We start from the raw sequence: 24,840 nt of genomic DNA, 5'->3' as shown, positions 1-24,840 counted from the left end.
CATAACCTTATCCTTCTAGTTCGAGAAACTGTCTAAAATATCTAAAGTGTCATTATGGCAAGCTGCTGTAAACTGGAGTTGACAACTCGCTTCCCTCTGCCCAGGACAACGCCGTCTCGTTAAAACATAACATATTCAGCCTTTTTGGTAGATGGATTGTTATTGTTTCTATGTACTGAAAGGCTATATAACCAGCTAATGTTCCATCGTTCAGATATTGCTCTAATTCTCCGCACACTCTTCCTAGGCAGGGCCTCGTTTTCCAATCGGCTTGGCTCATTCTTCGCATTTTCTCACGAGTCGAAGTGCTTTCTCCAGTCAATTCAAATATATTGCTTTCAACTCCTCGGTCAACTATACATCAAACAATAGGCCAGTGCTTTCCAGCCGTTAAAATTTGGAGGGTAGCAGCACGGTTACACTTGTATACCATGAACGACGCTGGAAGGTAGGTAGTTGGGACAGTTCGGCTCGAAATATCCAAGTTGACTATATTAGATAGCCAGGAATATATGTCAGCCAACTTGAAAAGCAACAACCAGGGTCCGTTCCCACGGCGTGTTATAAGCTGAAAGCAAGGGGCCCAATATTAAAGCATATGCAGTTGTGCTGTACAATACGATGCATAGTCGACAGTCCTCCAGAGCAGAAGCAACAGTTGATAAGAGACATACATCTACCCTTGGTTATAATAATGGGCTTTACGTCCTGCATTCTACTTATGGAGTAACTACTCCATAATTACTTATCAGCTCTCGATTGGGTTCAGCCCTGGCAGCGATCTGCAGGCCGATACTTATCAAATACTACTACACTGACATCAAGTCTGATATTAACTTAAATTATAGCCTATCCAATTAAATACTCGTCTTCTAGGCCACTATTATCATTCTTCTCCCTCCCTGTACAATCAATGGCTGTGGATTGGAGGGGAAGCATTTGCCACTAAGATAAAAATGAGGGGGAAAGCACGAGCCCGCCCACGTTGGCGATATCGGGACTACTACGGAGCTCTCGATGACTCGAACGCCTTCCTGGAGAACAGTCCGTCTTTTCTCTGTCGCTCCTCGCGAGAATTTTTTTTTTAGAAATTGAATCCTTTTTCTATTTGTGACCTGATATCTTCTTTCCACGTTATACTCCCTGTCCGTTTTCCCTCCTTCCGCCCACACAAAAAACCCCACGCAATGGCTCGCCATACCGTCCTAGCCACACTGGCTCCAGTCCCCTCCGACGAGATCTTCGATTTGAACCGTGCCTATGCTCGTGACACTTTCCCTCAGAAGGTGAGCCTTGGAGTCGGCGTGTATCGCACCGATGAGGGCAAGCCTTGGCCTCTCCCCGTTGTGGAGAAGGTGGAAAAGAAGCTGCTCGAGGAGAACGACCCCTCCCGCCACGAGTACACGGCCATCGAGGGCGACATCCCATTCCTGGAGCTGGCGCGGGACTTGATGTTCGGATTCGACGGCAAGAATGCGTCTGCCGAGCAGGAGGAGGCGAAGAAGCGCATTGCATCGGTGCAAGCCGTGGCGGGCACTGGCGCGAACCATCTCGGGGGTCTTTTCCTGGCGACTCACATGAAACCCAAGAATGTGTGGCTCTCCGACCCCTCTTGGGCCAACCATATGACTCTCTGGGAGATGGCTGGGGTCCCGCGCAAGACCTATCCCTACTACGAGCCCAAGACCCGCTCGCTCGACTTCACCGGCATGATGGCGACCCTCGAGGCGGAGGCGCAGGAGGGCGATGTGGTGCTCCTGCATGCGTGCGCTCACAACCCAACCGGCCTGGACCCTACAAAGGAGCAGTGGATGGAGATCGCGGACCTGTGCGAGCGCAAGCAGCTGTTCCCCTTCTTCGACTCGGCTTACCAGGGCTTCGCTTCCGGCTCCGTCGTCGAGGACGCCTGGGCAGTGCGCTACTTCTTCCAGCACAAGCCTCACATGGAGATGTGTGTCGCCCAGAGCTTCTCCAAGAACTTTGGGCTCTACGGCCAGCGCGTCGGCGCCTTCCACTACGTCACCACCGTCGCGGGCGTCGACATCAGAGACACCGTCGTCAACAACCTCTGCCACCTGATCCGCGGCGAGTTTTCCATGGGCCCCCGCGGCGGCTGCAGCATCGTCAAGAAGGTGCTCACCAGTGATGAGCTGACCGCCGAGTGGTACGAGGACCTGAAAGTGATGAGCTCCCGCATCAAGGCGATGCGCCAGGCCCTATACAAGGAGCTGGTCAAGCTGCAGACCCCTGGTACTTGGGAGCACATTGTCAACCAGGTACGTCCCTTTTTTTCCCCTCTCTCTATACTATTGATACTAATTTTTTCGGTAGAATGGAATGTTCTCTTATACCGGTCTGACCCCCGCCCAAGTCACTGCCCTGAAGGAGAAGTACCACGTCTACCTCCTTCAGTCTGGCAGAGCATCCATCAGTGGCTGTAAGATACAATAGCTCCTTATACTTTTTTTAGATCCCTTCCGAACCAGATACTGACATTGTAAATGCAGTGAGTGAGAAGAACGTCGCCTACGTGGCTCAGGCCATCGACGACGTCGTCCGCAACGTTAACTAAGCGTTTCGATAGAACGTTGACTAGGAGTCGGCCTCCTATCGAGTAAAAAGTCATGATGAATCAGATGATGCCATGAATCTAAAATTTTGCTGGATATGTAGCTAGATGCTGGAGTAAGTAGTTGGGGTGGAGAACATAATATTTTATTATAGAATAATGAGCTTCAATCTTTGGTTATTCTGTTTATATATTTCGGCGGAGCTTCTCTCTACCATGACAATCTAAAATTAGATTTATTAATCCCCCCCCCCAATTCTATACCTATCTGATACCAGATTTTTCTATATGTAGCGCTAACTAATTTAACATGAATAGGTTATCATTGACTGACTACGGATCTACTTTACAGAAGAAGCGCATTAGACATCAACAGGTCAGCAGGATACACAATATGGAGAAGGACGACAAAGGTGAACAAAGAGCAGGAATGAAGTAAAAAAAAAGGCAAGGGATTGAAAAAAAAAATATGAAGCCATTAGGTGAGCTCATAGAGAGATTTCTTCTAGTTCGCCTTCGCCGTTCTCAGCAGCCTTGCTGTCTGCATGCTCCGGGTTCTGTGCGATATCTTCTTCCGAGCCAGGGTCATTATCTCCCTCTTCCGGCTCAGATGGAGAAGGTCCCTCCTCCTCTTCTTCCTGGAACTGCTCCCCATTATCCTCTTCCTGGTCCATGACTTTAAGTTTTTCTTCCGAGGCGGGTGTTTCTTCTGCGGTATCCTTCTCTTCCTCTTCTTCCTCCGCTTCCCCGCCGTCTTTCGGAGGCGGCGATGGGGGTGCCGGTTCTGGAGGCACGGGCCGTTCTTCGTGCCCTCCACCCCCCGGGAAAGGAGTCAGTGGTGGCTCGGCGAGTGGCTGATCTTGCTGATGTACGGCGAGATGAGACTGGTTGCCATCTGCGTGGGACTCCGTTGATGCTGTGAGAGCGTTGGCTGCTGCGACAGAGGTAGTCGACGCCGCATGCTGGTGCTGCGAGACGATGCTCGTGGGCCGTAAGTGTCTGGTCTTTGGGTCTGCGTCCATGTAGTAGCTCCGAACCCCGACAATCGTGCCCTCCGCTTCGCATGCATCTACCCATTCGGGCCGGACAACAGGAATGTTCATTTCCACAGCCTTCTCCCAGAGCGGGCCTCTGCCTTCCGTGCAAACAAAGTGCGTGGTGTCAATGCGGACGGTGTCAATCAGCCTGCCACCGATGCGATCCAGAGCGGCAGCAAGAGCCTCTTTCTGCTGTGGATGAATCACTCCTGCAGTGACCGTGATGCCAGAAAGGTCTGTCATCTTGTGGGTTCGGCAGGTCAGCTTCTCAGATTGATAGGTGCCTGCGGAAGTCCGGAGCACCAGGTAGAATGTGTATTCCGTGTGAATCGCAAGGCCGCTGATCTTCGTGCTCCGGGTCTCAAGGGGTCGCGGGATCGTTCCGGCCTTGGAGCCGTTACGGTAGAGCGAGAGCGATTTGAGAGAAGCAGTTGCTAGATCGATCGGATCCCACTCCAGCACTAGCGATGTCTGAGTCGCATTGCGAAGGCGAAGCACGGGTGACGAGGGCGCCTTGACACCGTAGGTACTAAGGATCCGTTTCTGGAGAGCCTGGAATGCCGATGCGCTGGCTGTCTCAGCAGCATGGTTGCGCGACACGGTAATATCGACGATGCTGCCCGAGGAAATATTGTTCGGAAGAAGAACAGAAGGAAATTCGATCTACCAAGCCTTAAGAGTCAACAATCACATCCTAGTAGTGGGATCAAACTCCCCCAAAATATCTATTCCACACTACAAGTGGCTGATATTGTCTGCACCCGGAAAAAGAGGCGATGTGATGATATGCGACCAGAAAGGAGAGCTTACGAGGCGGTTATCCTGCGTCAGGAGTACGGCGACGCCAGCGTCCACCTTGCCGACTGTCAAGGAGACCAACATCGTGGAAAGTAGCAGACAACGAAGGTAGTCAAATGAGGGACATGTATTGGCACCCCAGGAGTCCCGGCGTTCGATGCCGTATATACAACGCGTAGAATGCTGAGAGGTAATGATGTTGATGTTGATGTTCTGTCGTTCTCTTTCTGCCAGGTCGGCAGTTAGCGGAGCGCCAAGGGCTAAAACGGAAAGGGAATATGACAGTATAACAATGGTATATTTAGCATTAACTAGACTACTATTTATACATGAAAAAAAAATACATATATATGCTGATGGCCAGCATCATCTTGCACTCTCTACATTTCTATCTCAGCTGGTCATACTTTTTCGCTGCCTTGATCATGGCAGCCACCGCGCGACTAACATCTTGCTGAACGTGGGCCATGCTCTCCTTCTGGATTTCTGGAAATACCAGTAGGGTGGCTGAGCCTACAATGCCGGGCTTGCCCCGTGGATCTCCTTTTTGTGGAAAGTCAGCAATTTTTCTGCCATCTCGGTCGTAGCCTTGGTTCTTCAAGGCTCGAATAAAGGCGATGCGTATTCTCCTCGAGCACCACGACCGCACCACTCGTTTCCTGTCCAGTATCGGTCTTGTAGCCAGTCTCCACCACAGGGTATTCGGGTCTCGGTTATCGTACAAATGTTGTAGCTTCGGACGGAGAGGATTGTATCGTGAGGTAAGATAGCGCTGAGCCACCGCTGGTATTATCGGCTCGGGTGAGTAGAGTAAGGTGAATATTCTCGTTGTCATGACCCTTTTCATGTTGGATTGTGGTGGAAAGATCCCTGGTCTTGTAAAGGGACTCTGATATATTATGTACTGTGAATATCTGAAGCAACGAGTCTTGCCAGTAGGGTCATTAAATCCACTCAGATCAGCCTCCGATCTGGAACCTTGCGGGTATATTAGATGGAAAGACTTCTATGGTTAAAAGATATTAAAAAAAATAATGAGTGAATGGAATGAGAAGCAAAAAATTCGATTATTAACACAGCTCGACAAGAATTGAAGAAATATAACTACCTAGGTAGTAACTGGTCAACCAGGAACATTGAGAATCTTGCCTCAGGTACCTACTCCCATCTCAGGCGGTGAAGGCAGACACAAACGTATCATTGGCGGGACATGCATGTGGCGAGCCTGAGGCACTACGCCACCTTGACCCCACCAGACATATAAGGCCTTAAAATTACTCACAACGCATCACCCCGTCCACCCTGACAACCAACCTCTCAACCTTAGTCCTCGTGTGGTCCGAGGATATTTTCCCATAGAGGATTTTTACTACTGCCTACAAGACACGCTTGACCGGCTAGTGGTTTTCCAAAATGCCCAAGAATAAGGGAAAAGTAAGATTCTGACCCCTCTTTGTTTGGCACCCCACCATGAGAGTTATTGCAAAATTGAAAATTGCCTCGCTTTGGTTCAACTCAACGGTTTTTTGAGAGAAAAAGGGTGTTGCAAGGGTTCTCGAGATTGAGAATGCATTTGCTGCATACTTGAAAGCGTTTTCCCGGTTATATGAACAAAATCACTAACAGTCCGACTACAGGGTGGTAAGAACAGGCGTCGTGGAAAGAACGAGAACGACAACGAGAAGCGTGAACTCACCTTCAAGGATGAAGGTCAGGAATATGCGCAGGTTGTGAAGATGCTGGGTAACGGCCGCCTGGAGGCCATGTGCTTTGATGGCGAGAAGCGGCTGGCACACATTCGTGGCAAGCTGCGCAAGAAGGTCTGGATCAACCAGGGCGACATCATCCTCCTCTCGCTTCGCGACTACCAGGACGAGAAGGGCGATGTCATCCTCAAGTACACCGCCGATGAGGCCAGAAGTCTGAAGGCCTATGGCGAGCTTCCTGAGCACGCCAAGATCAACGAAACCGACACCTACGGTCACGAAGGTTTCGAGGACAACGTCGAGTTCGACGAAGACCGTGACGAGAGCGAAGACGACAAGGAGATCGATGTCGACGAGCTCTAAACCCCTCAAAATCCTTGCGATTCAACCCTGCGAAAGCCCCCTGGATCTTTACACCAGCCCTTCCTCTCGGTGCCGCGTCGTGGCCAAATCCACATTACCCGTTGGGAAAGACTACGCAAGTTCGCCACTTGGGAAGTGTCCCTCCCACGCCGCTTCCTTCTCCGAATGGGTGATTCAAGAACATCAGGCCTTCGGCCCGCCACCACAGGGCTCATCGCTCCCCCGCTTTCCAATCAGGGTATGAATCATTAGACAAGGTGGACCCCGTGAATGCATGCGATGGGAATCAGGATACAGTACAGCCCTGTGCTTCTTCCTTTTTTTCTTTCTTGTCATAGATGCAGGCCGTGAGGGGTCCTCTAGAGAAATGGGTTGCGACGCGCAAGATGAGACCGCCGCATGCTGCGCGTTTTGTGTTAGCGATTTTGTTTTTCTGCTCTTCCTTCTAGGTTTCCCGAACACTTTTTTTTTAACGCCTTGAAAAAGTATTCTGTATTAGAATCATGAAAAAAGAATTACGGAGATCATGGATTTGATATCGTATTCTCTCGTAGATGGTACATACATATTCTGACTCTATTAGTCTTCGAAGACACTCTTGCGGAAAAACCCGACGATCTTTCTTGCAACCTCCTTGCCAACTAATGGATCAAGCTGCTCGACACTCATATTTGCGATTTCGTGAACATTCCCCGTCTCCAGAATCAGTCGTTCGAGCGCCTGCGGTGTGACACCGGGCACGGCAGATAGCATATCTTGTGGCAGCTTGTTGAAAATACGATGTTCGATGCCCGTGGCAGCCATGACGTCTGCGCCTCGGCCTGCCGATGCTGACGAGGAGGTACCGATATCTATATCCAGGCCGAGCTGGACGGCTCGTATAGGGTCTGGCTCTGGGTTGTTTTTCTTCAGCTCGGCAAAGATTTCAGCTGTCTGGTAGGGGGACGAGGACCAGATGATTTTGAGCCGGGGAAAAGCGGTCATCAGGAGGACGAGCATATGTTGCGGAGACTTGGGATTCAGCGGGTTGGCCAACGAGCTGCTTGTAGGGAGGGACGTCCCGACACCAGCAGACGAGAAGCCGTAGTCCGTGAAGAAGCTAGCGCCCGGGTTCACGGCGGAAGCAAAGGCGTCAAATGTGAAGGACTTGCTCTGATCAAACTCGATCAGGAGGAGGGGCGTTTTGTAATGTTGTAGCATGGTCTCGGTCTGGTTGTATAATCGGCCATTCCTCAGAGACGAGATAAGATCGCGGACAGACTTGCGCTCAACGCAGATATCCGGCGTGAGGACGTAGTCACCCACTGTCAACTGACAGGGAACAACGATTATATTATTGCCGTGAAGCAGAGAGGGGAGAGCACTTCGGAACTCGCGAACATCCACCACTACCCGCGGCGGCGCGGAGGTGGCAGCCAACCGACCACCACCGGCAATACGTGTGTTGACCGTGCGGAGGAATTGCTCTTGCGGATCTTCAGCACTCTTGTCGTGTGTGATTGTAACAGCCATGTTCTGTGAACGTATTAGTGGAGGTTGTTTTTTTGCTATCAAGTTCATAATGACCTACCCCTTTCTCCTTGATGAGCTTCGTGAAAGCGTCCTTCTCACGTCGAACAGCGCTCAGATATCTCTGTTCTTCTACAGAGCCCCCGTAGTACATGAAATAGACCCTCACATTTCGCCCGACATGAGAACTGCGATAGACCTCCACTCGTCGAATAAATGCAGCATCCGGTTCGTACATGATGATGTATCGAGGCCGAACTTCCTCCAGGATATGCTCATCCATATCGCCGTCAAAAGGATGTATCATGATCAAGTCATTCATGTCATACAGTTCGTAGTAATCTTCCATGTTCTCCAAATCATCAATGACAATCTCGTCTTTTTGCGTCTCCTCGGCTGCGGTAGGCTGGATTTCGTCGAGCAGCCCCGATACTTGACCGGGGAGTTCCACCTCGGTCTGGACGCTGGTGTTTGGTGCGCGTGCTGGTACCAGAGCAGTTGTACCGCCACCACGGACACGGCGCCGCTTGTTTGGTGGAGGTCTTCCTTGATGTGGGTTCAGAGGTGCAGATGAGTCTCTGGACTTGCCAGCCGGCGTGTTGGGAGTCGTTGACAGATTCTTGTTGATGTTCGCAACTGTACCCTTCCAGTTCAGGTACTCCCGTAGCTTTCTACGTAAGAAAATCCCAGCAGAAGCCTTTGGTTCTGAGATACCATCTGTGTTCTCCATCTGTTCATCAAAATTTGAATCTATCTGCGTGTGCATGGTTGCGAGATATTCCCTAAGCTGGCGGCAGGTGCGTTGGTCAGAACACATGATCAAAATCACACTATTCGACTCTTCAGCAGGAGTTGGATTAAAATATGTGTCACGTTCAATCTCTTCCAAGACATCGGCTAAGACGATCCATTTCGGTTGTTCCTCGAGGACTGGCTGCAGAGTGGCGGAGAAAGAAGTTGACAATGATGGAGCCATGTCGTTTGTTAACCTCCCCTGGTAAACTCTAGATTTTGCCGTTTGGAAGAGGGCATGGGCCGCATCAAGGAAAAGCCAGGGCGAGTAATTGTGCTTTGTTGACCCTGGAGGCGGCGAGTGTGCAGCAACAATCGTATCGAGATATTTCACGAAGGATACCGCGTCGTAAGTAAGTAAAGCACTGCGATCAAAATCAGTATAGACCACGAGGGATAAGAAATTTAATATGTTTACTGCAGAATAGCCCTGAGGTCTGTGAGATCGCTAACAATCTGCCTGGTCCTAAAGCTGACCCGGTGCCAGATGGGATCGAGCTGACGTCTGATTGAGACATCGAAATTTCGGTGCAAAGCACTGTCTAGCGTCCACTCTTCCATATCAAGACCCGTGTTCGACTTTTTCAACTCACTGATGCTTGTTTCCACGCATTCCAGAACGGCGTTCTGGATCTCCCGCATCTTGTCATTCATCGGAACCTCTAATTCAATCACTTCTGCTTTTCTATGTCCTTCGAGAGATTCGGCAACCGTAACATGGAAGCGAGGCCACAATGATGTTTTCCGCAGAAACAGATTCCGCATCATGTTTGCCAAAGGTGCGAAGCCCGTAGTGAAAGGCTCTGGGGAATCCGAGAAGGCCTTCAGAAAGCCAACCTTGTTGGCTTGTCTATATATTCGGACGATGAACGCCTCCAGTGAGGTTGCCACAACCCTAATACCCGATCAATAATCTGTAGTTAAGGACCTGATCCTATATTGAAACTTACTTTTCTGCATGTAATACCAACATCCCAGTGATTTTCTCAGGGTCAAGAAGCTCTGGGCAGTCGATTAGTTGACATTCGACCCACGCGAGGGCAAAGCAAAACACATACTTGATAATAGGTCCACAACAAGGATTCTGGATGTCACACTCAGAATACCTCCTTCAGCATATATCTTTTCTCTACCATGATCAGTACCATGTCGAATTATTCGATATCAACAATGGCCATACCGCATTGGAACCGATGCCCTCTCAGTGTTGATCACTTTTAAACCCCGTGCAAGGGGAGTCTTGCTAATGGCATAATGTTCTGCCAATGCTATTGGGAAAGTCAGCAATCAACGGTTCAATAACTTATATATACCGTTTCATGGTTTCTGCTCCGGCCAGATTACCTTCTCCAATCCACTCATTCTCCCGATCATCAGCCCCAACAATCAAGACTAAATTGTTCCCCGCCGCATCGTAGAAATGAAGCAAGTTCGTGACCAGGCGCAGCAGCCCCAGGCCGCGCGCCAGGATGACCAGCTCATCTTCCACACGCAATTCGGTGAAGATGTCCTGCTGGTATTGCTGTGGACCGTTATCAGCAGGACTGGATTATTTATGACACTAAAGAAGGCTTTCAGGTGTCACTCACCAGTGGCAGGGACAGCTTCACCGGTGGATTCGCGCGTTCAGGTGGCATGGGGAGCCGTTGACGCGCTGTTGAGTCTGACGCCTGGAGCGGCCGTGAATGTCGTCGCGAGGTCACGTGGTGTATATGATGTCATAACTTATAAGCGTTCTTACCTGGTGGTTATTGACTACCTAGGGACCTAATATAATTGATCTTGGCAACTCATTTGTAGGTAGCTCTAAATCGAGTATATCGGGAAAGAAGGCGATATGCTATCAATAAGTTTGGGTCTTGGAATTCAACGCTTATTAGAGAATTCCTCCGTTTTAGCTGACATATAGATAAAACTCGTCGAGGAACTACACCTACATGTCTAAAAGACTTACAGCTGAGCGAATGGAAGAAATTGTCTTTGCTTGAAGAAAGTCACTTATACCTATGAGTTACAATCGGAACTGATTAGGGATGCTATAAAGACATTTTCCATCCAACTACAGACATGGAGCACTCGCATAGATATATGTGCTTTGGTACTAAATAAAAAAAGCAAGGATATATTACACGACAACGGCAATTAATTGAATACAAGCGATCGTATACAACAGAGACCTATTTCTTATTGAGTTCTTTCATGCGTGCGTCGATCTCTTCCTTAGATGCTTTGGGCGGCATTTCTACTCGGATCAGCTCCTGAACACCGCTCGCTGCCATCAAGATGATAGCCCACCTTCGGGAATGGCAGGTCCCTTGGATATGTGGTCCATTGCGTGGGCCTTCTTCGTCTCGCTCTTTTGCTGGGTGGAAGAGCCGCTGTCGTTCTTCTTGAAGGGGGAAGCGTCGGGAGCGATCACAGGCATTCTGGCTCGATAAATGAAGAACAGAAGAAGAGAAGAATAAATCCTACACACAGGGAAGTACCTTTGGATACTAGTATTGATAAGGGGGGTATAGAAAGGAGGCCTTGGAGAAGTTGTAGGCATCAGGTTCTGTTATTTATATAGATCGACGTTCATTTGGTGGCACGGTTCGGATGACGTCGATCTGGCCTCCTCACAAACGAGGACTCCACGACAGCGCACGAGACCACGGAAAATAAGGATTTTCTTCGAGAAGCAACGACAAGGCACTTAGTCTCCTGGCGAGATTCAATAGGAGCAACGCTTCTTTAGTTTCTGGGGGCATTTTGGGCCGCCGTGGTCCTACAGGCTCGCCTCAGCAGACCTCTCCAGGCAGCCAGCAAGCGGTACCAATCCCCCGCGGCCCTATTTGTTATCCATAATGGTAGTAGAGTCCAGGTTCAACCCCCCCAGATCTGAACTATGCAAGTAGCGATAGAAAAACCAAGAATTTGCGAAGAAGATGACACTCGAGGACACAACAGGAGGAGGAGGAACTCGGCAACTCCACCTAACCACCGTCACGACAGGAACCCCACCGCCCGTGCCTCCCTCCTCCGACTGAACCGATTAACTACCTCCTACTGCTGACTGCAACACCGGCACTTTCAGGGCAACGTCTCTTACAGAAGGCCAGCCAGTCTGAAATTCTTTCTTTTGCTACTGCTTGTTATTTGCAACTGCTCTGCTACTGTTTTATTCGTCAGTAGCCTCTCTTCCGGTCTCGTCGCGCTAATCATTGACTGTTCTTTCTGCCTGGAGAGTGACGAGTGACTGCGCTTTCGGTCTGCAATGCGCGTCCAGGCAGCCTCGCAGCGTTAAATAGTGTCTCCGAGCTTGCGTCCGTGATCTCATCTAATATCAGACTGGGCGATTCACCATGCCGTCCATTCTCACCGATGCCGATAAAGAAACCGTCAAGCGGAACGTGTCCAAGCCTTCGAACAAGATCCTCGCCGTAGCAGTTGCGCGACTATATGTCGCCTATCCGGATCCGCAGAGATGGACGTATACGGGACTCCAGGGTGCTATTGTGCTTGCCAATGATCTCGTTGGGCGGACGTGGTGGTTGAAACTGGTCGACGTGTCGGTAGGTGGTGGCCATGTCTCCGCACTCCCATAGATCATACCACTGACTCTTTGTTTTTTTTTTTGCCATGGCTACAGCCTGCTAGCAGAGGGGTCATCTGGGACCAAGAAATTTACGAAAATTTTGCCTACAACCAGGACCGTACCTTTTTCCACACGTTCGAGACCGAAGATTGCCCGGCCGGTCTGTCGTTCACTGATGAGAAGGAGGCGAAGACGTTTATCAAGAAATTCAACGAGCGAGAGAAGCACTCCAGCAAGGAGACCAAGCAAACCCCCTTTGCATCGACCAGAGGACAGGGTCCTGCTCCTGTTGCTAATGGCAAGGGTATCGGGCGCTCGCTATTCGGTAGTTTGTTGCATGGGCATCGTACAGCTTCCACGCACAGTGCGCCTCCAGCTCCAGCTCCAGTTCTGGCCCCGGCCCCGTTGGAAGCCCCGGCAGTCTCAAGACCACTGGCGCCTCCCCCTCCACCCAGCAGCCCACCTCGCAAAGAGTTGCCTTTCGACACAAACGACCCGTCATGGAGAGGACTCCTCGATGAGCTCCGTCAGATGGGTATTACAGAAGACCAGATCGCCGAAAACTCCGATTTCATCAAGGCATATATTGAGCAGAAACAAGTCGAAAGTGCTGCGGAGGTTCCCTCGACGCCGGCTGAGGATCAGAGAAGAGGAAAAGCGCCGCCTCCACCTCCCCCGTCAGCGCTTCCCCCCCTCAAGGCGAGTGCCATCAGCCCTCAGAATACTGGCAGCAGCGGTGGTGGACGACGAGGCGCACCACCGCCTCCTCCCCCGTCACGCAAACTTCGGCCGGACAGTGTAGAGGATCTAGCCCCCCCTCCGCCGCGGGAGCCCTCCCCGCCACGAGAAATATTCCGAGCGCCGCCTCCTATTGCCGACGCCGGGAAATATGCGCATACAGCCGGCCCTGCACCACCTGCTCGTCCACGAGCCGTCTCCGGAGCTGGCCCGCCTCCGCCTCCACGGCCTGCCAAAACTCCCCTTGAAGAAAGCAATGGTCACAAGTTCGGCGTGCCGCCTCCCTTCACAGGTGAGCGGAAGGTTTCCGCCCCTCCAGCTCCTCCAAGTCGACCTACTCCCGGAGGCCCACCGCCACCTCCTCCTCGGACGCTAAGCCCGGCGGCACCTCCCCAGCTTCCTCCCAAGATCCCCAATGGCGCAGCGCCGTCCGCTGTGCCTCCGCCGCCTCCCCTTAGAAACCAGGCGCCGCATCATATCCCTCCTCCCCCCGCTATCTCTCGTCCAATTCCTCCACCTCCCTCGGCCCCGAGTGTTCCACCTCCGCCTCCGCGTCCTACTTCAGGATCTGTTCCCCCACCACCTCCTCCGCCTCCCCCACCTCCGACTTTCGGTTCTGCTCCCCCGCTTCCCCCTTCAGCGGGTGCTGTACCCCCTCCACCCCCTCCGCCGCCTCCGCCTCCAGGTTTTGCTCCTCCAGTACCTTCAGGCTCCGGCCCCCCGCCGCCGCCGCCTCCTCCTCCCCCTCCTGTCACTGGAGCTGGGCCTGGTGGACCGCCGCCGCCACCACCGCCTCCAGGCGCGCCTGCTCCATCCCTGCCTGCGCCCAGTGGTGGAAGGAATGACCTTATGGCTGCGATCCGAGCTTCAGGAGGAAAGGGCGGCAGTGGCCTGCGCAAAGTTCAAGACTCTGATAAGAAAGATCGCAGCGCAGCGGCTGTTTCCGGTAATGCGAACGGTTCATCTGCTTCTACTAATGGTGCAGGTGCGCCTGGGGGTGGCCTTGCGGCTTTGAAAGAAGCGTTGGATAGACGAAAGCAGAAGGTCAGCGGCAGTGGTAAGTCATTTCCAACCTCTTCCTCACATAATGTTACAGAGTCTCATTGCCATCTAGATGACGAAGCGGACGACAACGACGACTGGGATTAACTACTTCGCAGTTCGACTCGTTCTCTTTCGTCTGCTTTCCACTCTTTTTTTTCCCCTTCGCTCTGGTTTCCTTTTTTTCCTTTTCTCTTCTTCTCTATTGTTTGGGGGGTGGGGGTCTTCCGAGCTCAGTTGATACTTTATGCTTCTTGCCCAGATATCCGGTGTTCGTCATGCGTCTCTTGCCTCTTTGAACGAGCTCTTTGCGGGAAAAAGTCTGCTTCGAACCATTGCATGTTGCTGGAGCGATGGGTTTGAGCATTCACATTACTTGGACATACTCTAGCCTAGCAATAGTCGTAACCCGAGACACCTTGATTTTGAAGCGCCTACCATGTAGAGATTATAATGTATACATAGTCCATTACCTCTTCATTCTCGAAAGGCTCATCTCGTTACTATATACTCCGTGGCTATCTCAAGCATCCAGATAAGTGACGCGGAACATTATTCTTCCGGCGTCGTTATCCCCGTATCGTCACGACGTTGAGCGCTCTGTCAGAAAAAAAAGAGACGATGGGAAGCACAACGGCCATAAGCATTAGCCATCTTCCCACCTCGTCGTTTTCGGAGCAGATGATATTGATCAATCGATCGGTTCTCCCCGCTCTATAGGCAGCCATGCTGTCTTCCTCACCTCTGAAAAGGTCGGCGCCCTCGGCATCGCTACTTCGGTTCCTACGCTACCAGTCCGACTCGCTGTGTACCTCACCCTCCTCGTCGACGTGTACGGGTTTGCATAGACCGATTCCGCAATCGACACGCCAGTTGTCCTCATGTTCGTTGGTAGTACGTGATCCGTCTAGTTGGTCACGTCTGGATACGACGACAACCCCGGGGGCTACAACCTCTACCGTTCTGCCCAGTCGCCTGAATGTACAGTGTTTGGCGGCGACAAACCCCCGAACAATACGTTCTATACAGCAGTGTCGAAATGCATCGACTCGGCAGCGTCCCCTTCTTCGGCGGATCTTCGACCTGCGATCCAACAAGAGCGCGGCGAAAGACGTCAATCAGCGTAAATCAGCGGGCCCGACACTTATTGACGACGGACTGGATGGGAGTCTTTTCAGCGCTGGACGAGGTAGCTTAGCAGCCAAGGCATTGAATGAGCCGCGGCTACGATGCACGGAATTCGATAACAATGGGAATGTGACGTTGGTTAATGGGGAGTTTAGGAAGAGCGAACTCATCGCAAAGGTTTGACGACTTGCCCAACTTTCTGGTTCTTTTGCAGGCAGTTAATTTTTTTTTTCTTTGAACAGTATGGACTACTCCCTCGGGATCTCCGCAAGATTGATTCTTTTACTTTACCGCATATTCTCGTGCGTCCCAGCGCGATTCTGATCAACCTGCTGCACCTCCGCGTCCTTATCAAGGCGGACCGCGTGCTGGTCTTCGATGCGTACGGATCCACCGACTCGTACATGCAATCTCTATTCATCTATGATCTGGAGGGGAAACTACGGCAGAAACAGCAAGGGGCCGGTGCGCTGCCCTACGAGCTCCGAGCGCTTGAAGCCGTCCTGATCAGCGTGACAACGGGTCTTGAAGAGGAATTTAATGGAATCAGAGAACCGGTGGTGCGCGTTCTTCGTGCGCTGGAAGAAGATATCGACCGCGATTTGCTGCGCCATCTCCTGGTCTACTCCAAGAAGCTGGGCACCTTTGAGCAAAAGGCCCGGCTCGTGCGCGATGCCATCGAGGATCTCCTGGAAGCGGACGACGACCTGGCTTCGATGTATCTGAGCGAGAGAACCAATGGTATCGAACGTGAAGAGGACGATCACCAGGAAGTCGAAATGCTGCTGGAATCCTATCACAAAGTATGCGATGAGATTGTCCAGATGAGCGGCAATCTGGTCACTGGCATTCGCAATACCGAAGAAGTGTGAGTTTTGCCAGTCCTTTAATTACTGTCTTGACGGCCCCATTCTTAACCGGGTGACATTGCTAACCATCACAAGCGTGAAAGCCATCCTGGATGCCAACCGCAACTCGCTCATGCTCCTCGATCTGAAAGTCAGCATTGGTACCCTTGGGCTCGCGACGGGGACCCTAGTCTCGGCGCTGTACGGGATGAATCTGACGAACTTCATCGAGGAGTCGAACCTGGGGTTCGGCGTCGTCTCTGCTGTTTGCTTCGCCGTCACTGCCGTTGTCTGCGTGTACGGCCTGGCGAAGCTGCGGAAGCTCCAACGCGTGCGTATGTGGGGGGAAGCCGGCGTCGGCGGCGCCGGCGCGCCAATGAGCAATTTTGCGGACCGGAATAGCCTCCGCCGGTCGAACTGGCGTGCAGACTCGATCGACCAGGTCTGGAGCGGGTTACCGGGTGAAGGCCGCATGGACCGACTGAAACGGCTGCGTGAGAAACCTACGACCACCACCACTACCACCACCACCACAGGCGCTGTCGGGGCTCGCCAGGCTGCATTTGACCCGGCGGCGCCAAAGTCAGCCGCAACACCAAAGGAGTTTGTGAAGGACAAGGCTGCACCTGAAGAGGCCGTTGGCGCGTAGTGTCTCCTGTTTTTTTTTTTTTTTTTTCTCAAAGCGAAATAGACAACCGTTGTACAGTAAGACGTGGTATATCCCATCTCCTGAATTAGCGAATATAATATAGACATGAGAGACGTATAAAGTTTGTGATATGTACATTGCATCACATGAAAATGCAGACCAGTGAGTCAGATGTCTACGACGATCCAGGTTGGTTCCCCTTGCCCTGGCCAACATGCAACTTCTTCACACGTTCAATCCAGATGAGCGCCGCGGCGAGGACGCCACCTTCCCGCGCACATTCACGACGGACAATCTCCTCGATCGGGCGAAGAAGATCGACTCGACGGCCAGCAGCGGGTTGATGAATCTCTTGATTCGAAGAGACCCCGGCCTGCCTATGATTATACTGCTGGATAACCCTTTTCCTACCCCCGACGACACCCAAGTTCCGCGTCGACGGAATACGAAGGATGGTCTTCTCGACGTCTTGGCCTGCTTCGAGCGCGACCGCCATCGTCTTAGCCGTTAGGGTGCCGTACATGGAGCTGTGCATTCCGGCGTCTGTCCTTTCGAGCTGTTTGCGAGCTCGGAGGGCTTTCAAATCGCCATGTGAACCGTCGTCTATCGGTTCGTTCTCTTCTAAATGGTGCTGCTTTTTCGTCAATTTGGGAGGTGGGTAGCGGTAGCGTGCTCCCGAAAGAGAATGCGAACAGCAGGGAATCGATAGGAACGGGGAGGGCGAGTCCGGACAGGAGAGGGCTGCCATGAGCGGGGTCCAGACGGTCAGTTCGTCGGCATGGTTGGAGATGATGAAGGTGTTGCGTGGAAAGACGCCCGGATGGATCTCCACGTGCTGTTCCAGGTCGCGCAGCAGCTCGTCGTTTCCGGCCTTGCGGACGGCTTCGACGAACGGCGGCGGGATGTACACTGCTTCCTGGAGACGAGCCTGGATCTGGTCGGGGAAGATGTCCCATGTCTTGCGGCGGCGGGCGTCGAAGCCGCGGCCCGAATATCCTTCTTGCGAGAGGACGTAGACTAGAACGCCGTTGCCGCAGGCGATATCCACAAAGCCGGGGAAGCTGTTCTCTAGCCGCATTTGGCCTTCTTCTTCTCCTTCTTCTTCTGACGACGGAGCAACACCGTACATGTTCCGCCAGAGCTCGATGAGAAACGCGGTGATCAGCAGGTCCTCAAAGACATGTTTCTCCGGCTCGGTCTCCTCCACCCATTTCTCCAACAGCTCGGTCGCGTACGTGCACTTGAGTCGGGCGTACGTGTTTTGGACGAGATGCTTCGGGATGATATTATCCTTGATGGGATTGGAGTTGCCCGTCTCGTCGGGGGGGTGCGACGACGACGGCGACGGCGGCGTCAGTCGCGCGAGTCGGATCTGCGCGTTGAGGAGGGCCGACAGTATACGCTCCAGACGGGTCGATATCGGTTCGGAAGCGTACGGGAGAAAGTGCACCGACATGGTGCCGCAGCCAGGGCCATCTTCTTCAGACGGATATGTGTAATCGTACAGAGACGCCCAAGCCCTGATCACAGGATGATACCAGGGCAGATCCTCCTTCTGTTCGACATGCGGCCTGTACATGACCAACATCTGTTTCCTGGGCGTCCCGCCAGACTCGTAGAAATGGCACGTCTGGTCTAGCGGCTTATCCAGATTTATATTCCGCGGGATGAGCCTTCGGACAATCGTTCTCTGGTGCTTGAACCCCGGGATCTCCTTGACTGGCAGGGGCTCGACCGGGTCGGTCTCGGTCTCGGTCTCGTCGCCTGCACGGTTCGAGATGGCATTGCCTGCAAACTGCTGTTCCTTTTCACGCGGCGTCTTCAACACCCCCCAGCTGTCGAGCAGGATATCTGCTCGGAACAGATGGCTCGAGTTCATGTTCGGGTTCGCCAGCAGGTACATCTCCATGCCGTGGATGGCCTCGGGCGTGAACTGCAGACCGGGCTCATGCAGGTCTGAGGCAGTCAGCCATTCTTCCGACTTGATCGTCACGCTGGATCTCTCGAGCGTCTCGGCAAGCGGCCTGCCCGACAGACGGGCCAGATCTCTGACGTTTTTGCCGCGGGGCATTCTGATGCTGTGCAGTGCACAGAGAGAATCTTCAGTCTCAATCTTGAATCTGATGGTTGATATCACGTGATGCATCTACTACCTTTACAGTGCCACATAACTACCTAGTAGACAATAGCTAGGAAAGATTTATTCTATTATACTCGTCTAACTTATGCTTGACGTTACCACTTATCCACTTATCTATTTATCTACTGGTAATGGTGCTGGTTGTAGACTTGATATTGAAGGTAATTACCACTGAGAACTACTTAATTACCTGGTAATGATAAGTTATTTACCATCATAACATAAACATGTCTATCATTCATATAACCAGTCATAAAACCAGTATTATCTACAGAAGGATGAGTGACTGTGACGTAGGAGGGGTAAGATCGAGGGGTAAACTCAAACAGAACATAACTTTAAGTCAGTACAGTCAGTGTACACACACTCTCTCTACCTTAGAGCTACTAAGTGTACACTCTCTTTAATCCTAGGAAAGAAAAATGACCCCCCGCTGCTTCATCGTCCGCCATGGCGAAACCGAATGGTCGCTCAACGGCCGACACACAAGCACGACCGATCTCCCCCTCACGGCGAACGGGGAGAAACGCGTCAAGGCCACGGGCAAGGCACTTGTCGGCGACGACCGATTGATCTGTCCGAAGAAGCTGGTTCATGTGTATCTCTCCCAAGAAAATAAACCGATTTCTTCTTCTTCTTCTTCTTCTTCTTCTTCTTCTTCTTTTGCTAATTAATAGGTTTGTGTCGCCTCGCACTCGAGCCCAACGAACGCTGGAACTCCTCGAGATTGGATGTCGTGAACGATTGCCATGGGTAGACCAGGCTGTACAGACGCCTATCCGCACCGAGGCGCGCGTGCAGATCACCGAGGCAATCCGTGAGTGGGATTACGGTGACTACGAGGGGTTGACCAGCAAGCAAATCAGGGAACAGAGACGACAGAATGGCGAAGGGGGTTGGGATATCTGGGAGGACGGATGTCCGGGGGGGGAGTAAGCAGACAAGCATTCAAAAAAAAAAAAAGAAAAAGAAAAAGAAGAGCTGGGTATTGTTGGATGCTAATAATGTTTAGATCCCCCCAACAAGTCATCGACCGTCTCGATGCCCTGATCGCCGAGATCCGCGAGAAATACCACCGGCCCTGTTTCCAAGAACAGGGCGACGACTCTTCCTCCGGCGACGTCCTCGTCGTCGCCCACGGGCACATCCTGCGTGCCTTTGCCATGCGCTGGATGGGTAAACCGCTCACGGGCACCGCGTTGATATTGGAAGCCGGAGGTGTGGGGACGTTGAGGTAAGTCACCTGCAGTCTTGCAACTTGCAACTTGCAAGTAGCCTTGCTAATCTGTTCAGTTATGAGCACCATAGCATTGACGAACCGGCTATTCTCCTCGGCGGCGCATTTGTAGTCGAATAACTTACACAAGACAGTTAGATCATAGATCAATAGCATAGTAAATAGAGAGGGGGGGAAAAAAAACATACCCTTTTTGCCTATCATTCACTCTCCTCCTTAACACCCCCCTCCTTCTCCTTAGCACCCTCCTCCTTCACCCCCTCCTCCCCCAACACCTTGGCCGCCCCCATGAACAAACCCCCAACATACCCGCCCAAAAACCGCATGTCCCCCGCCTGCACCGCCGTCATCCGCAACAGGTTCTCCGTATCAGCCAGGTGCGCGTTCAGCTGCGCCAGTTGTGCGTGCAGGTGCGTGTACTGTCGGGCCTTGGCCGCCGACATGCTCGATCCCGAGGAGGCTGCTAGAGAAGAAGATTGCGCCGCTGGCCCGCTTGCCAGCATCGAGGGGCGCGCAAATGCGCTGGAATGTGACGGTCGGTGCTGATGGCTGGGCGGCATCCTTGGTGTGTTGTTTGTGTTTGTTGGACAGAAGTAAAAGACTCAAAGAACCCAAGAGATAACTGATAAGTCTAATAAACATGGGCAACACGTGACATCCGCGGAGTGTTCCAACGTTGGCGTTACACTTAGCTATGTAGCAGTTACAATACGGCAATCTACGTACGTTCTCATGGATGGTCATGCAATTCTATGAAATGGGTAATTGCCGTCCGGCGTCCTCATTATTTCCCAGCGAGTGCAACCCAGACAAAAATCAAGACAAGCAGCCCGAATAAATCAAATCCCCCCGCTCTTTTTTCATGCGCCAGACCAGACAGACCACAAAGAGAATCAAAAAAGAGAAAGGAAAAGGGAAGAAAAAAAAAAAAAGAAAACACACTTATCACACAGGCGCTGGACGACCGTAGCCTCGTCCAGCTTGTACATACGGTAAAGTAAGGGGGGAAAAAAAGGCAGACAAATGAGGGCGTCAGATAGGTACGCAGGAATAGGAGAGGCAGAAACACAGCATTTGCAAAGGCTCATAAAAGTTGGGGCCAACCAGTCAGGTAGTATACAGTTTGTTGTCATGCAGGAAAATGGGGTTTATAGTGCATCGCTGATGATGGGCAAACTGAATGCCAGAGGGTGATGGATGGGATTGTATGATATGAGCACGAGGAAACAAGGCTAGGAAATCCTCGAGTAACCTCATGTAAACGAAACAAGTGCGACCGTGAAGGGGGACGAGAAAAAAAAAAAAGGAAAAGAAATGCAGAGACGCGATATCCCATTGACTCCGGATTCAGAATGAGCAGGAAAAAAAATAGTGGAAAAAAGGGAGGAAAATATCCCCGTATGTCCCTCGCATATATGTAAAAGAGAAGGCAGCAGAGAATTATCACAAGTGGCTCTCGCCGACTTGGCCGTTCAGTGGGTGGATTAGAGAGGGAGAGAGAGAGAGATTGTATGTGTATGTGTGAGAGGGAGAAGGAGAGCTCATCACAGGCCGGTTGACAGGATGTAGGGGGTAGATCCAAATGACAATGGCCAAAGTCATGCATTGATCTCAACTCTCCAAAAAGGAAACAAAAGGGAGGAAAGGATCGCGTTGGATTCAACGAACCGGCATGGTGGCCTGGTGCGCACCCAGGCTGATCTGGCTACTATGAGCCGAGTTTTCCGAGTCGAGCTGGGCACTGGCTGCACTATCACCACTCTTCGCGCTGGCGCTCGCACTTCCGGTCAGACTTCTGTTCTTTGGGGAGTCCTTGGTGGGATACGAGTTGCTCACCCCATAATGTTGCTCCACTTGCTGTGGCGCAACCATGTTCCCATGGCCGGGAGGATGTCTCGGAACGGGGGCTCGCATGTTGCCTGGCGGGGAGGGATGGCCCCCGCGCGGAAGGCCATTAGGGGGCGGACCGAGGCTGGGATCCTGAGCGGTGGCAGGTCGGCCCATGGGGGGCCGACCGGCGAAGGGGGCGGCGGGCGACTGACTGTTGCGCCGGCTCTGCGGATACGGGTGCGGGGGGAAGTCGCCCATCCGACTCGCCGTCATCGAGTTGGCCCGGGACTCCGCCGCCATCTGGTTCCGATCCACAGCGCCGTAGCGGTTGGATGAATAGCTCATCATGGGGTTGTCCATGAGGGAGTCGTGCAGGCCGGGGATCTCCTGCATGATGCGATCGCTGGCCCGTTTCCGCCCTCCAAAGTATCGGCTAAACGACGAGGCGGGACGATTGTTGATCGAGATCTCCGGGTTCTTGCGCATCTGGCTGGCACTGGGAACCTTGCGCGTCCGACGGGACGTGATGCTCATCATGTCCACACTATCCGGGTCGACGTGCGGGATGGCCAGCATGTCCATTGGGTCGACGTAATCATCCTCATCCTCTTCGTCAAACGCTGGTCGAGCCGGGGGGCCGCGGCGAGGGCCCCCGTTGCGCCGCATGTTCATCTCCTGATCCCGGAGCTGCATTTCGCGCCGCCGAAGTGCCATCTCCCGTTCGCGCAGCGCCAAATCTGTGGGACCAGCAGCGCCCGCACCATGAGGCACCATGTCCGGGTAGCCGTTGTGATGACCGTTTTGCTGATGGCCGCCGGGTTGCGACGGGACCCCTCCCTCGCCGGCATCGTCGTACAGGACGAGGTGGCTAAATTCCTCCAGCCCTTCCAACGAGGGCTCTCGGGGCATGCGCCCACCCTGGCTATTGGGGCCCAGCATTGGCTGGGCGCTCGGAGGCCGGGGCATCCCCCCACTCATCGACGGCCCGCGGCGACCAGGAGGCGGCATCATGCCCATGTTGGAACTTGTTCGGCTTGCGCGCATGTTCCCGTTCATAGGGGGTCTCGGCGGGGCCGAGGACATCCTCGGGGGCGGCTGGGCCAGCACCACGGGCGGTGGCGGTGAGTCGCCGTGACGCGGTCGGGTTTGGTTCACGATATTGATGTGATGGAGCATGGCGTACATGGTCTCGATCCGAGGCACCCGGACGCTGGATTCGATGGCTAATTTGATGGGCGAGCCGAGGAACGTCTCAACCTCCATGGGTCGTCTCGCCTGAAAGTCTTGAAACATCAAGCTATTCGATTCCGCGGGGGTCATCATCTTCTCAATCACCTTATCTCGGTAGTCATTGGGGAACGAGCAACCCTGTGCGGTTGCAAGGGCAATGAGCTCATCAATGACATCCGACACCATTTGCCGGACTCCGACCTTCTCCAGTAATTGTGTATGATTTGGTGTTTCAAAGAGAACGCTGGCAGTGTGGAAAGCGATCGGACTGAGAATCATTAGCAGGTTGAGCGGAATAGCAAGAGAAGAAAAAGAGAGAGAGAAAAAAAATAAAAAATAAGAAAACCTACCCGATCATTCGATCAAACTGCTCCTGACGGATGTTGGGCGAAACCTTACAATCAACCTGACCAGAGCTCAAAGTCATGGCCAGAGCGGCAGCCATATCATTCTGTATCGAGCTGGGAATATTCGAGTTCTTGCAGGTGGCACCGACACGAATCTCGGTGGAGTTGAGGTGTTCAAACTCGGCCGGTCCGATCTGGGAGATTTCAATACCCGAGACGAGGGAGAGGACGACGTTTGTCGGATAGCGTTGTTCAAAGTGTGATTCGATGCCGATGGCGTGGGTGGTGTTGATCAGGATGCAGGTGTGTTGGGGGGTGACGACTGATTCGATGACGGCGGCCAGGTCGTAGATGTCCGGCAATGCCTTGACGCATAAGATCACATAGTCGTAGGCGTTCTCTCTCGATGAAGCCTCCTCGGGCGCGCGAACCACTAGAAGCAGAGTCAGCACATTGCCGAAAGAAAAAGAAAAGAAAAGAAAAAAGAAGAAACCGTACCATGACGGGGTTTGAAGCGTTCATTGCCAAAGACCTTGGATCTAAACCGTGTATCAGCCTTAATTTATTCGTTTCATCAAACCACAGCTTCTTTTCCTCTGCTCACTTGAATGAGACACCATATTGGGCGACCGATTCGTAACCCGACTTCCACACCAGGGTCACATCGCATGAGGTTGTCGCCTGAAGCCTCCAGGACAGGAATGCGGAGATGGCATTGCTGCCAACTATACAAGCGGTTGTCAGTTTCCGGGTCATCGTAGGTTTTCAAAGAGACGGAGGGAAGGAGAGATGGAAGGGATATGGGGGGGAGAGAATAACGATGTCGAAGGATGATGAGAGAGACGCAACGAAGTGGATCTCAGGGGGGGGGGGGGGAGGGGATGAGTGAGAGAGAGGGGGGGAGCATGAGAAAAGACAGACAGCTCCAGGCGATGATGATTCACGTCTAGAGGCACACTAAGGGATGCACGAACCTGATAGAATGCGCAGGCGCGGTGGAGGAGCCATTGCGACGGCCGGCTGATAAGGGAAAGAAATGGGAGATCCGGAACACCCAGTCGATTGGATGGGGGGGAGGGCGATGGGGAGAAAGGAGGAGGAAGATGAGATTCTCGCAGGTTTCAACCGACGGGCGGAGCAACAGATAGATCTTCAACGAAGGTCGTTTAAGGTAAGGTAGGTTGAGGCGTAATCTGGTTTAATCCACCCACACACAGACACCACGATCGGCAGGGAGGAGTGAATAAAGAGGCAAGAAGAAAAAAAAAAAGCAATGGTCTAATAACAAACACTCCCGATGG

General features: G+C 52.5%; 12 protein-coding genes across 12 annotated transcripts; 5 read left to right on the top strand and 7 right to left on the bottom strand.

The window, feature by feature from the left end:
- Window positions 1-1,187: 1,187 nt before the first annotated feature.
- ASPZODRAFT_146392 (hypothetical protein) lies at window positions 1,188-2,572 on the top strand (the record flags this gene model as incomplete). Its single annotated transcript, XM_022725179.1, has 3 exons — window positions 1,188-2,276; window positions 2,332-2,437; window positions 2,508-2,572. 3 exons carry the CDS (start codon window positions 1,188-1,190, stop codon window positions 2,570-2,572), a joined length of 1,260 nt encoding a protein of 419 aa, XP_022577604.1.
- Window positions 2,573-3,057: 485 nt separating this feature from the next.
- On the bottom strand, window positions 3,058-4,488 carry ASPZODRAFT_75150 (hypothetical protein; the record flags this gene model as incomplete). Its single annotated transcript, XM_022730024.1, has 2 exons — window positions 3,058-4,269; window positions 4,417-4,488. 2 exons carry the CDS (start codon window positions 4,486-4,488, stop codon window positions 3,058-3,060), a joined length of 1,284 nt encoding a protein of 427 aa, XP_022577603.1.
- A 195-nt stretch (window positions 4,489-4,683) lies between these two features.
- Window positions 4,684-5,514, bottom strand: ASPZODRAFT_136636 (hypothetical protein). Its single transcript, XM_022724103.1, has one exon. The coding sequence runs from the start codon at window positions 5,249-5,251 to the stop codon at window positions 4,793-4,795; it is 459 nt and encodes a 152-aa protein (XP_022577602.1). The 5' UTR covers window positions 5,252-5,514; the 3' UTR covers window positions 4,684-4,792.
- A 283-nt stretch (window positions 5,515-5,797) lies between these two features.
- Window positions 5,798-6,930, top strand: ASPZODRAFT_136635 (hypothetical protein). The gene is made up of 2 exons (XM_022724102.1): window positions 5,798-5,838; window positions 6,042-6,930. The coding sequence occupies exons 1-2, from the start codon at window positions 5,818-5,820 to the stop codon at window positions 6,471-6,473; spliced, it is 453 nt and encodes a 150-aa protein (XP_022577601.1). The 5' UTR covers window positions 5,798-5,817; the 3' UTR covers window positions 6,474-6,930.
- Window positions 6,931-7,052: 122 nt separating this feature from the next.
- On the bottom strand, window positions 7,053-10,411 carry ASPZODRAFT_19787 (hypothetical protein; the record flags this gene model as incomplete). The annotated part of the gene is made up of 8 exons (XM_022727481.1): window positions 7,053-7,988; window positions 8,044-9,139; window positions 9,193-9,669; window positions 9,725-9,776; window positions 9,833-9,903; window positions 9,955-10,042; window positions 10,119-10,296; window positions 10,364-10,411. 8 exons carry the CDS (start codon window positions 10,409-10,411, stop codon window positions 7,053-7,055), a joined length of 2,946 nt encoding a protein of 981 aa, XP_022577600.1.
- Window positions 10,412-10,951: 540 nt separating this feature from the next.
- ASPZODRAFT_19786 (hypothetical protein) lies at window positions 10,952-11,199 on the bottom strand (the record flags this gene model as incomplete). Its single annotated transcript, XM_022727480.1, has 2 exons — window positions 10,952-11,016; window positions 11,070-11,199. The coding sequence occupies 2 exons, from the start codon at window positions 11,197-11,199 to the stop codon at window positions 10,952-10,954; spliced, it is 195 nt and encodes a 64-aa protein (XP_022577599.1).
- An 805-nt stretch (window positions 11,200-12,004) lies between these two features.
- Window positions 12,005-14,386, top strand: ASPZODRAFT_1213731 (hypothetical protein). Its single transcript, XM_022721287.1, has 3 exons — window positions 12,005-12,328; window positions 12,406-14,293; window positions 14,345-14,386. The coding sequence occupies exons 1-2, from the start codon at window positions 12,119-12,121 to the stop codon at window positions 14,236-14,238; spliced, it is 2,043 nt and encodes a 680-aa protein (XP_022577598.1). The 5' UTR covers window positions 12,005-12,118; the 3' UTR covers window positions 14,239-14,293; window positions 14,345-14,386.
- A 363-nt stretch (window positions 14,387-14,749) lies between these two features.
- On the top strand, window positions 14,750-16,782 carry ASPZODRAFT_28672 (hypothetical protein). Its single transcript, XM_022728146.1, has 3 exons — window positions 14,750-15,435; window positions 15,501-16,126; window positions 16,203-16,782. The coding sequence occupies exons 1-3, from the start codon at window positions 14,857-14,859 to the stop codon at window positions 16,753-16,755; spliced, it is 1,758 nt and encodes a 585-aa protein (XP_022577597.1). The 5' UTR covers window positions 14,750-14,856; the 3' UTR covers window positions 16,756-16,782.
- Window positions 16,783-16,816: 34 nt separating this feature from the next.
- On the bottom strand, window positions 16,817-18,885 carry ASPZODRAFT_136631 (hypothetical protein). Its single transcript, XM_022724101.1, has one exon. It carries the CDS (start codon window positions 18,824-18,826, stop codon window positions 16,931-16,933), a length of 1,896 nt encoding a protein of 631 aa, XP_022577596.1. The 5' UTR covers window positions 18,827-18,885; the 3' UTR covers window positions 16,817-16,930.
- A 356-nt stretch (window positions 18,886-19,241) lies between these two features.
- Window positions 19,242-20,816, top strand: ASPZODRAFT_169660 (hypothetical protein). Its single transcript, XM_022726903.1, has 5 exons — window positions 19,242-19,493; window positions 19,573-19,827; window positions 19,908-20,129; window positions 20,171-20,252; window positions 20,321-20,816. Exons 1-4 carry the CDS (start codon window positions 19,318-19,320, stop codon window positions 20,250-20,252), a joined length of 735 nt encoding a protein of 244 aa, XP_022577594.1. The 5' UTR covers window positions 19,242-19,317; the 3' UTR covers window positions 20,321-20,816.
- Window positions 20,333-20,692, bottom strand: ASPZODRAFT_19781 (hypothetical protein; the record flags this gene model as incomplete). Its single annotated transcript, XM_022727479.1, has 1 exon — window positions 20,333-20,692. One exon carries the CDS (start codon window positions 20,690-20,692, stop codon window positions 20,333-20,335), a length of 360 nt encoding a protein of 119 aa, XP_022577595.1.
- A 252-nt stretch (window positions 20,817-21,068) lies between the features above and the next one.
- Window positions 21,069-22,051, bottom strand: ASPZODRAFT_1213081 (hypothetical protein). The gene is made up of 2 exons (XM_022721285.1): window positions 21,969-22,051; window positions 21,069-21,912 (listed from the first exon to the last, which is right to left on the bottom strand). Exon 2 carries the CDS (start codon window positions 21,736-21,738, stop codon window positions 21,262-21,264), a length of 477 nt encoding a protein of 158 aa, XP_022577593.1. The 5' UTR covers window positions 21,739-21,912; window positions 21,969-22,051; the 3' UTR covers window positions 21,069-21,261.
- Window positions 22,052-24,840: the final 2,789 nt, after the last annotated feature.

The sequence above is a fragment of the Penicilliopsis zonata genome, assembly GCF_001890105.1.
Source record: "Penicilliopsis zonata CBS 506.65 unplaced genomic scaffold ASPZOscaffold_21, whole genome shotgun sequence".
Taxonomy (NCBI): Eukaryota; Fungi; Ascomycota; class Eurotiomycetes; order Eurotiales; family Aspergillaceae; genus Penicilliopsis; species Penicilliopsis zonata.
This window is presented reverse-complemented; position numbering and strand designations above follow the sequence as displayed.

Excerpts from the sequence above, each read along its gene's own strand:
- ASPZODRAFT_1213081 (XM_022721285.1), bottom strand. The coding sequence starts at position 21,738 with ATGCATGACTTTGGCCATTGTCATTTGGATCTACCCCCTACATCCTGT.
- ASPZODRAFT_169660 (XM_022726903.1), top strand. The coding sequence starts at position 19,318 with ATGACCCCCCGCTGCTTCATCGTCCGCCATGGCGAAACCGAATGGTCG. Across the intron at positions 19,494-19,572 it reads CCGAAGAAGCTGGTTCATGT|GTTTGTGTCGCCTCGCACTC; the intron begins GTATCTCTCCCA and ends GCTAATTAATAG. Across the intron at positions 20,130-20,170 it reads GGAGGTGTGGGGACGTTGAG|CCTTGCTAATCTGTTCAGTT; the intron begins GTAAGTCACCTG and ends ACTTGCAAGTAG.
- ASPZODRAFT_28672 (XM_022728146.1), top strand. The coding sequence starts at position 14,857 with ATGCTGTCTTCCTCACCTCTGAAAAGGTCGGCGCCCTCGGCATCGCTA. Across the intron at positions 15,436-15,500 it reads AGAGCGAACTCATCGCAAAG|TATGGACTACTCCCTCGGGA; the intron begins GTTTGACGACTT and ends TTCTTTGAACAG. Across the intron at positions 16,127-16,202 it reads ATTCGCAATACCGAAGAAGT|CGTGAAAGCCATCCTGGATG; the intron begins GTGAGTTTTGCC and ends AACCATCACAAG.
- ASPZODRAFT_1213731 (XM_022721287.1), top strand. The coding sequence starts at position 12,119 with ATGCCGTCCATTCTCACCGATGCCGATAAAGAAACCGTCAAGCGGAAC. Across the intron at positions 12,329-12,405 it reads TGAAACTGGTCGACGTGTCG|CCTGCTAGCAGAGGGGTCAT; the intron begins GTAGGTGGTGGC and ends CCATGGCTACAG.
- ASPZODRAFT_136631 (XM_022724101.1), bottom strand. The coding sequence starts at position 18,826 with ATGCCCCGCGGCAAAAACGTCAGAGATCTGGCCCGTCTGTCGGGCAGG.
- ASPZODRAFT_136635 (XM_022724102.1), top strand. The coding sequence starts at position 5,818 with ATGCCCAAGAATAAGGGAAAA. Across the intron at positions 5,839-6,041 it reads TGCCCAAGAATAAGGGAAAA|GGTGGTAAGAACAGGCGTCG; the intron begins GTAAGATTCTGA and ends GTCCGACTACAG.
- ASPZODRAFT_136636 (XM_022724103.1), bottom strand. The coding sequence starts at position 5,251 with ATGAAAAGGGTCATGACAACGAGAATATTCACCTTACTCTACTCACCC.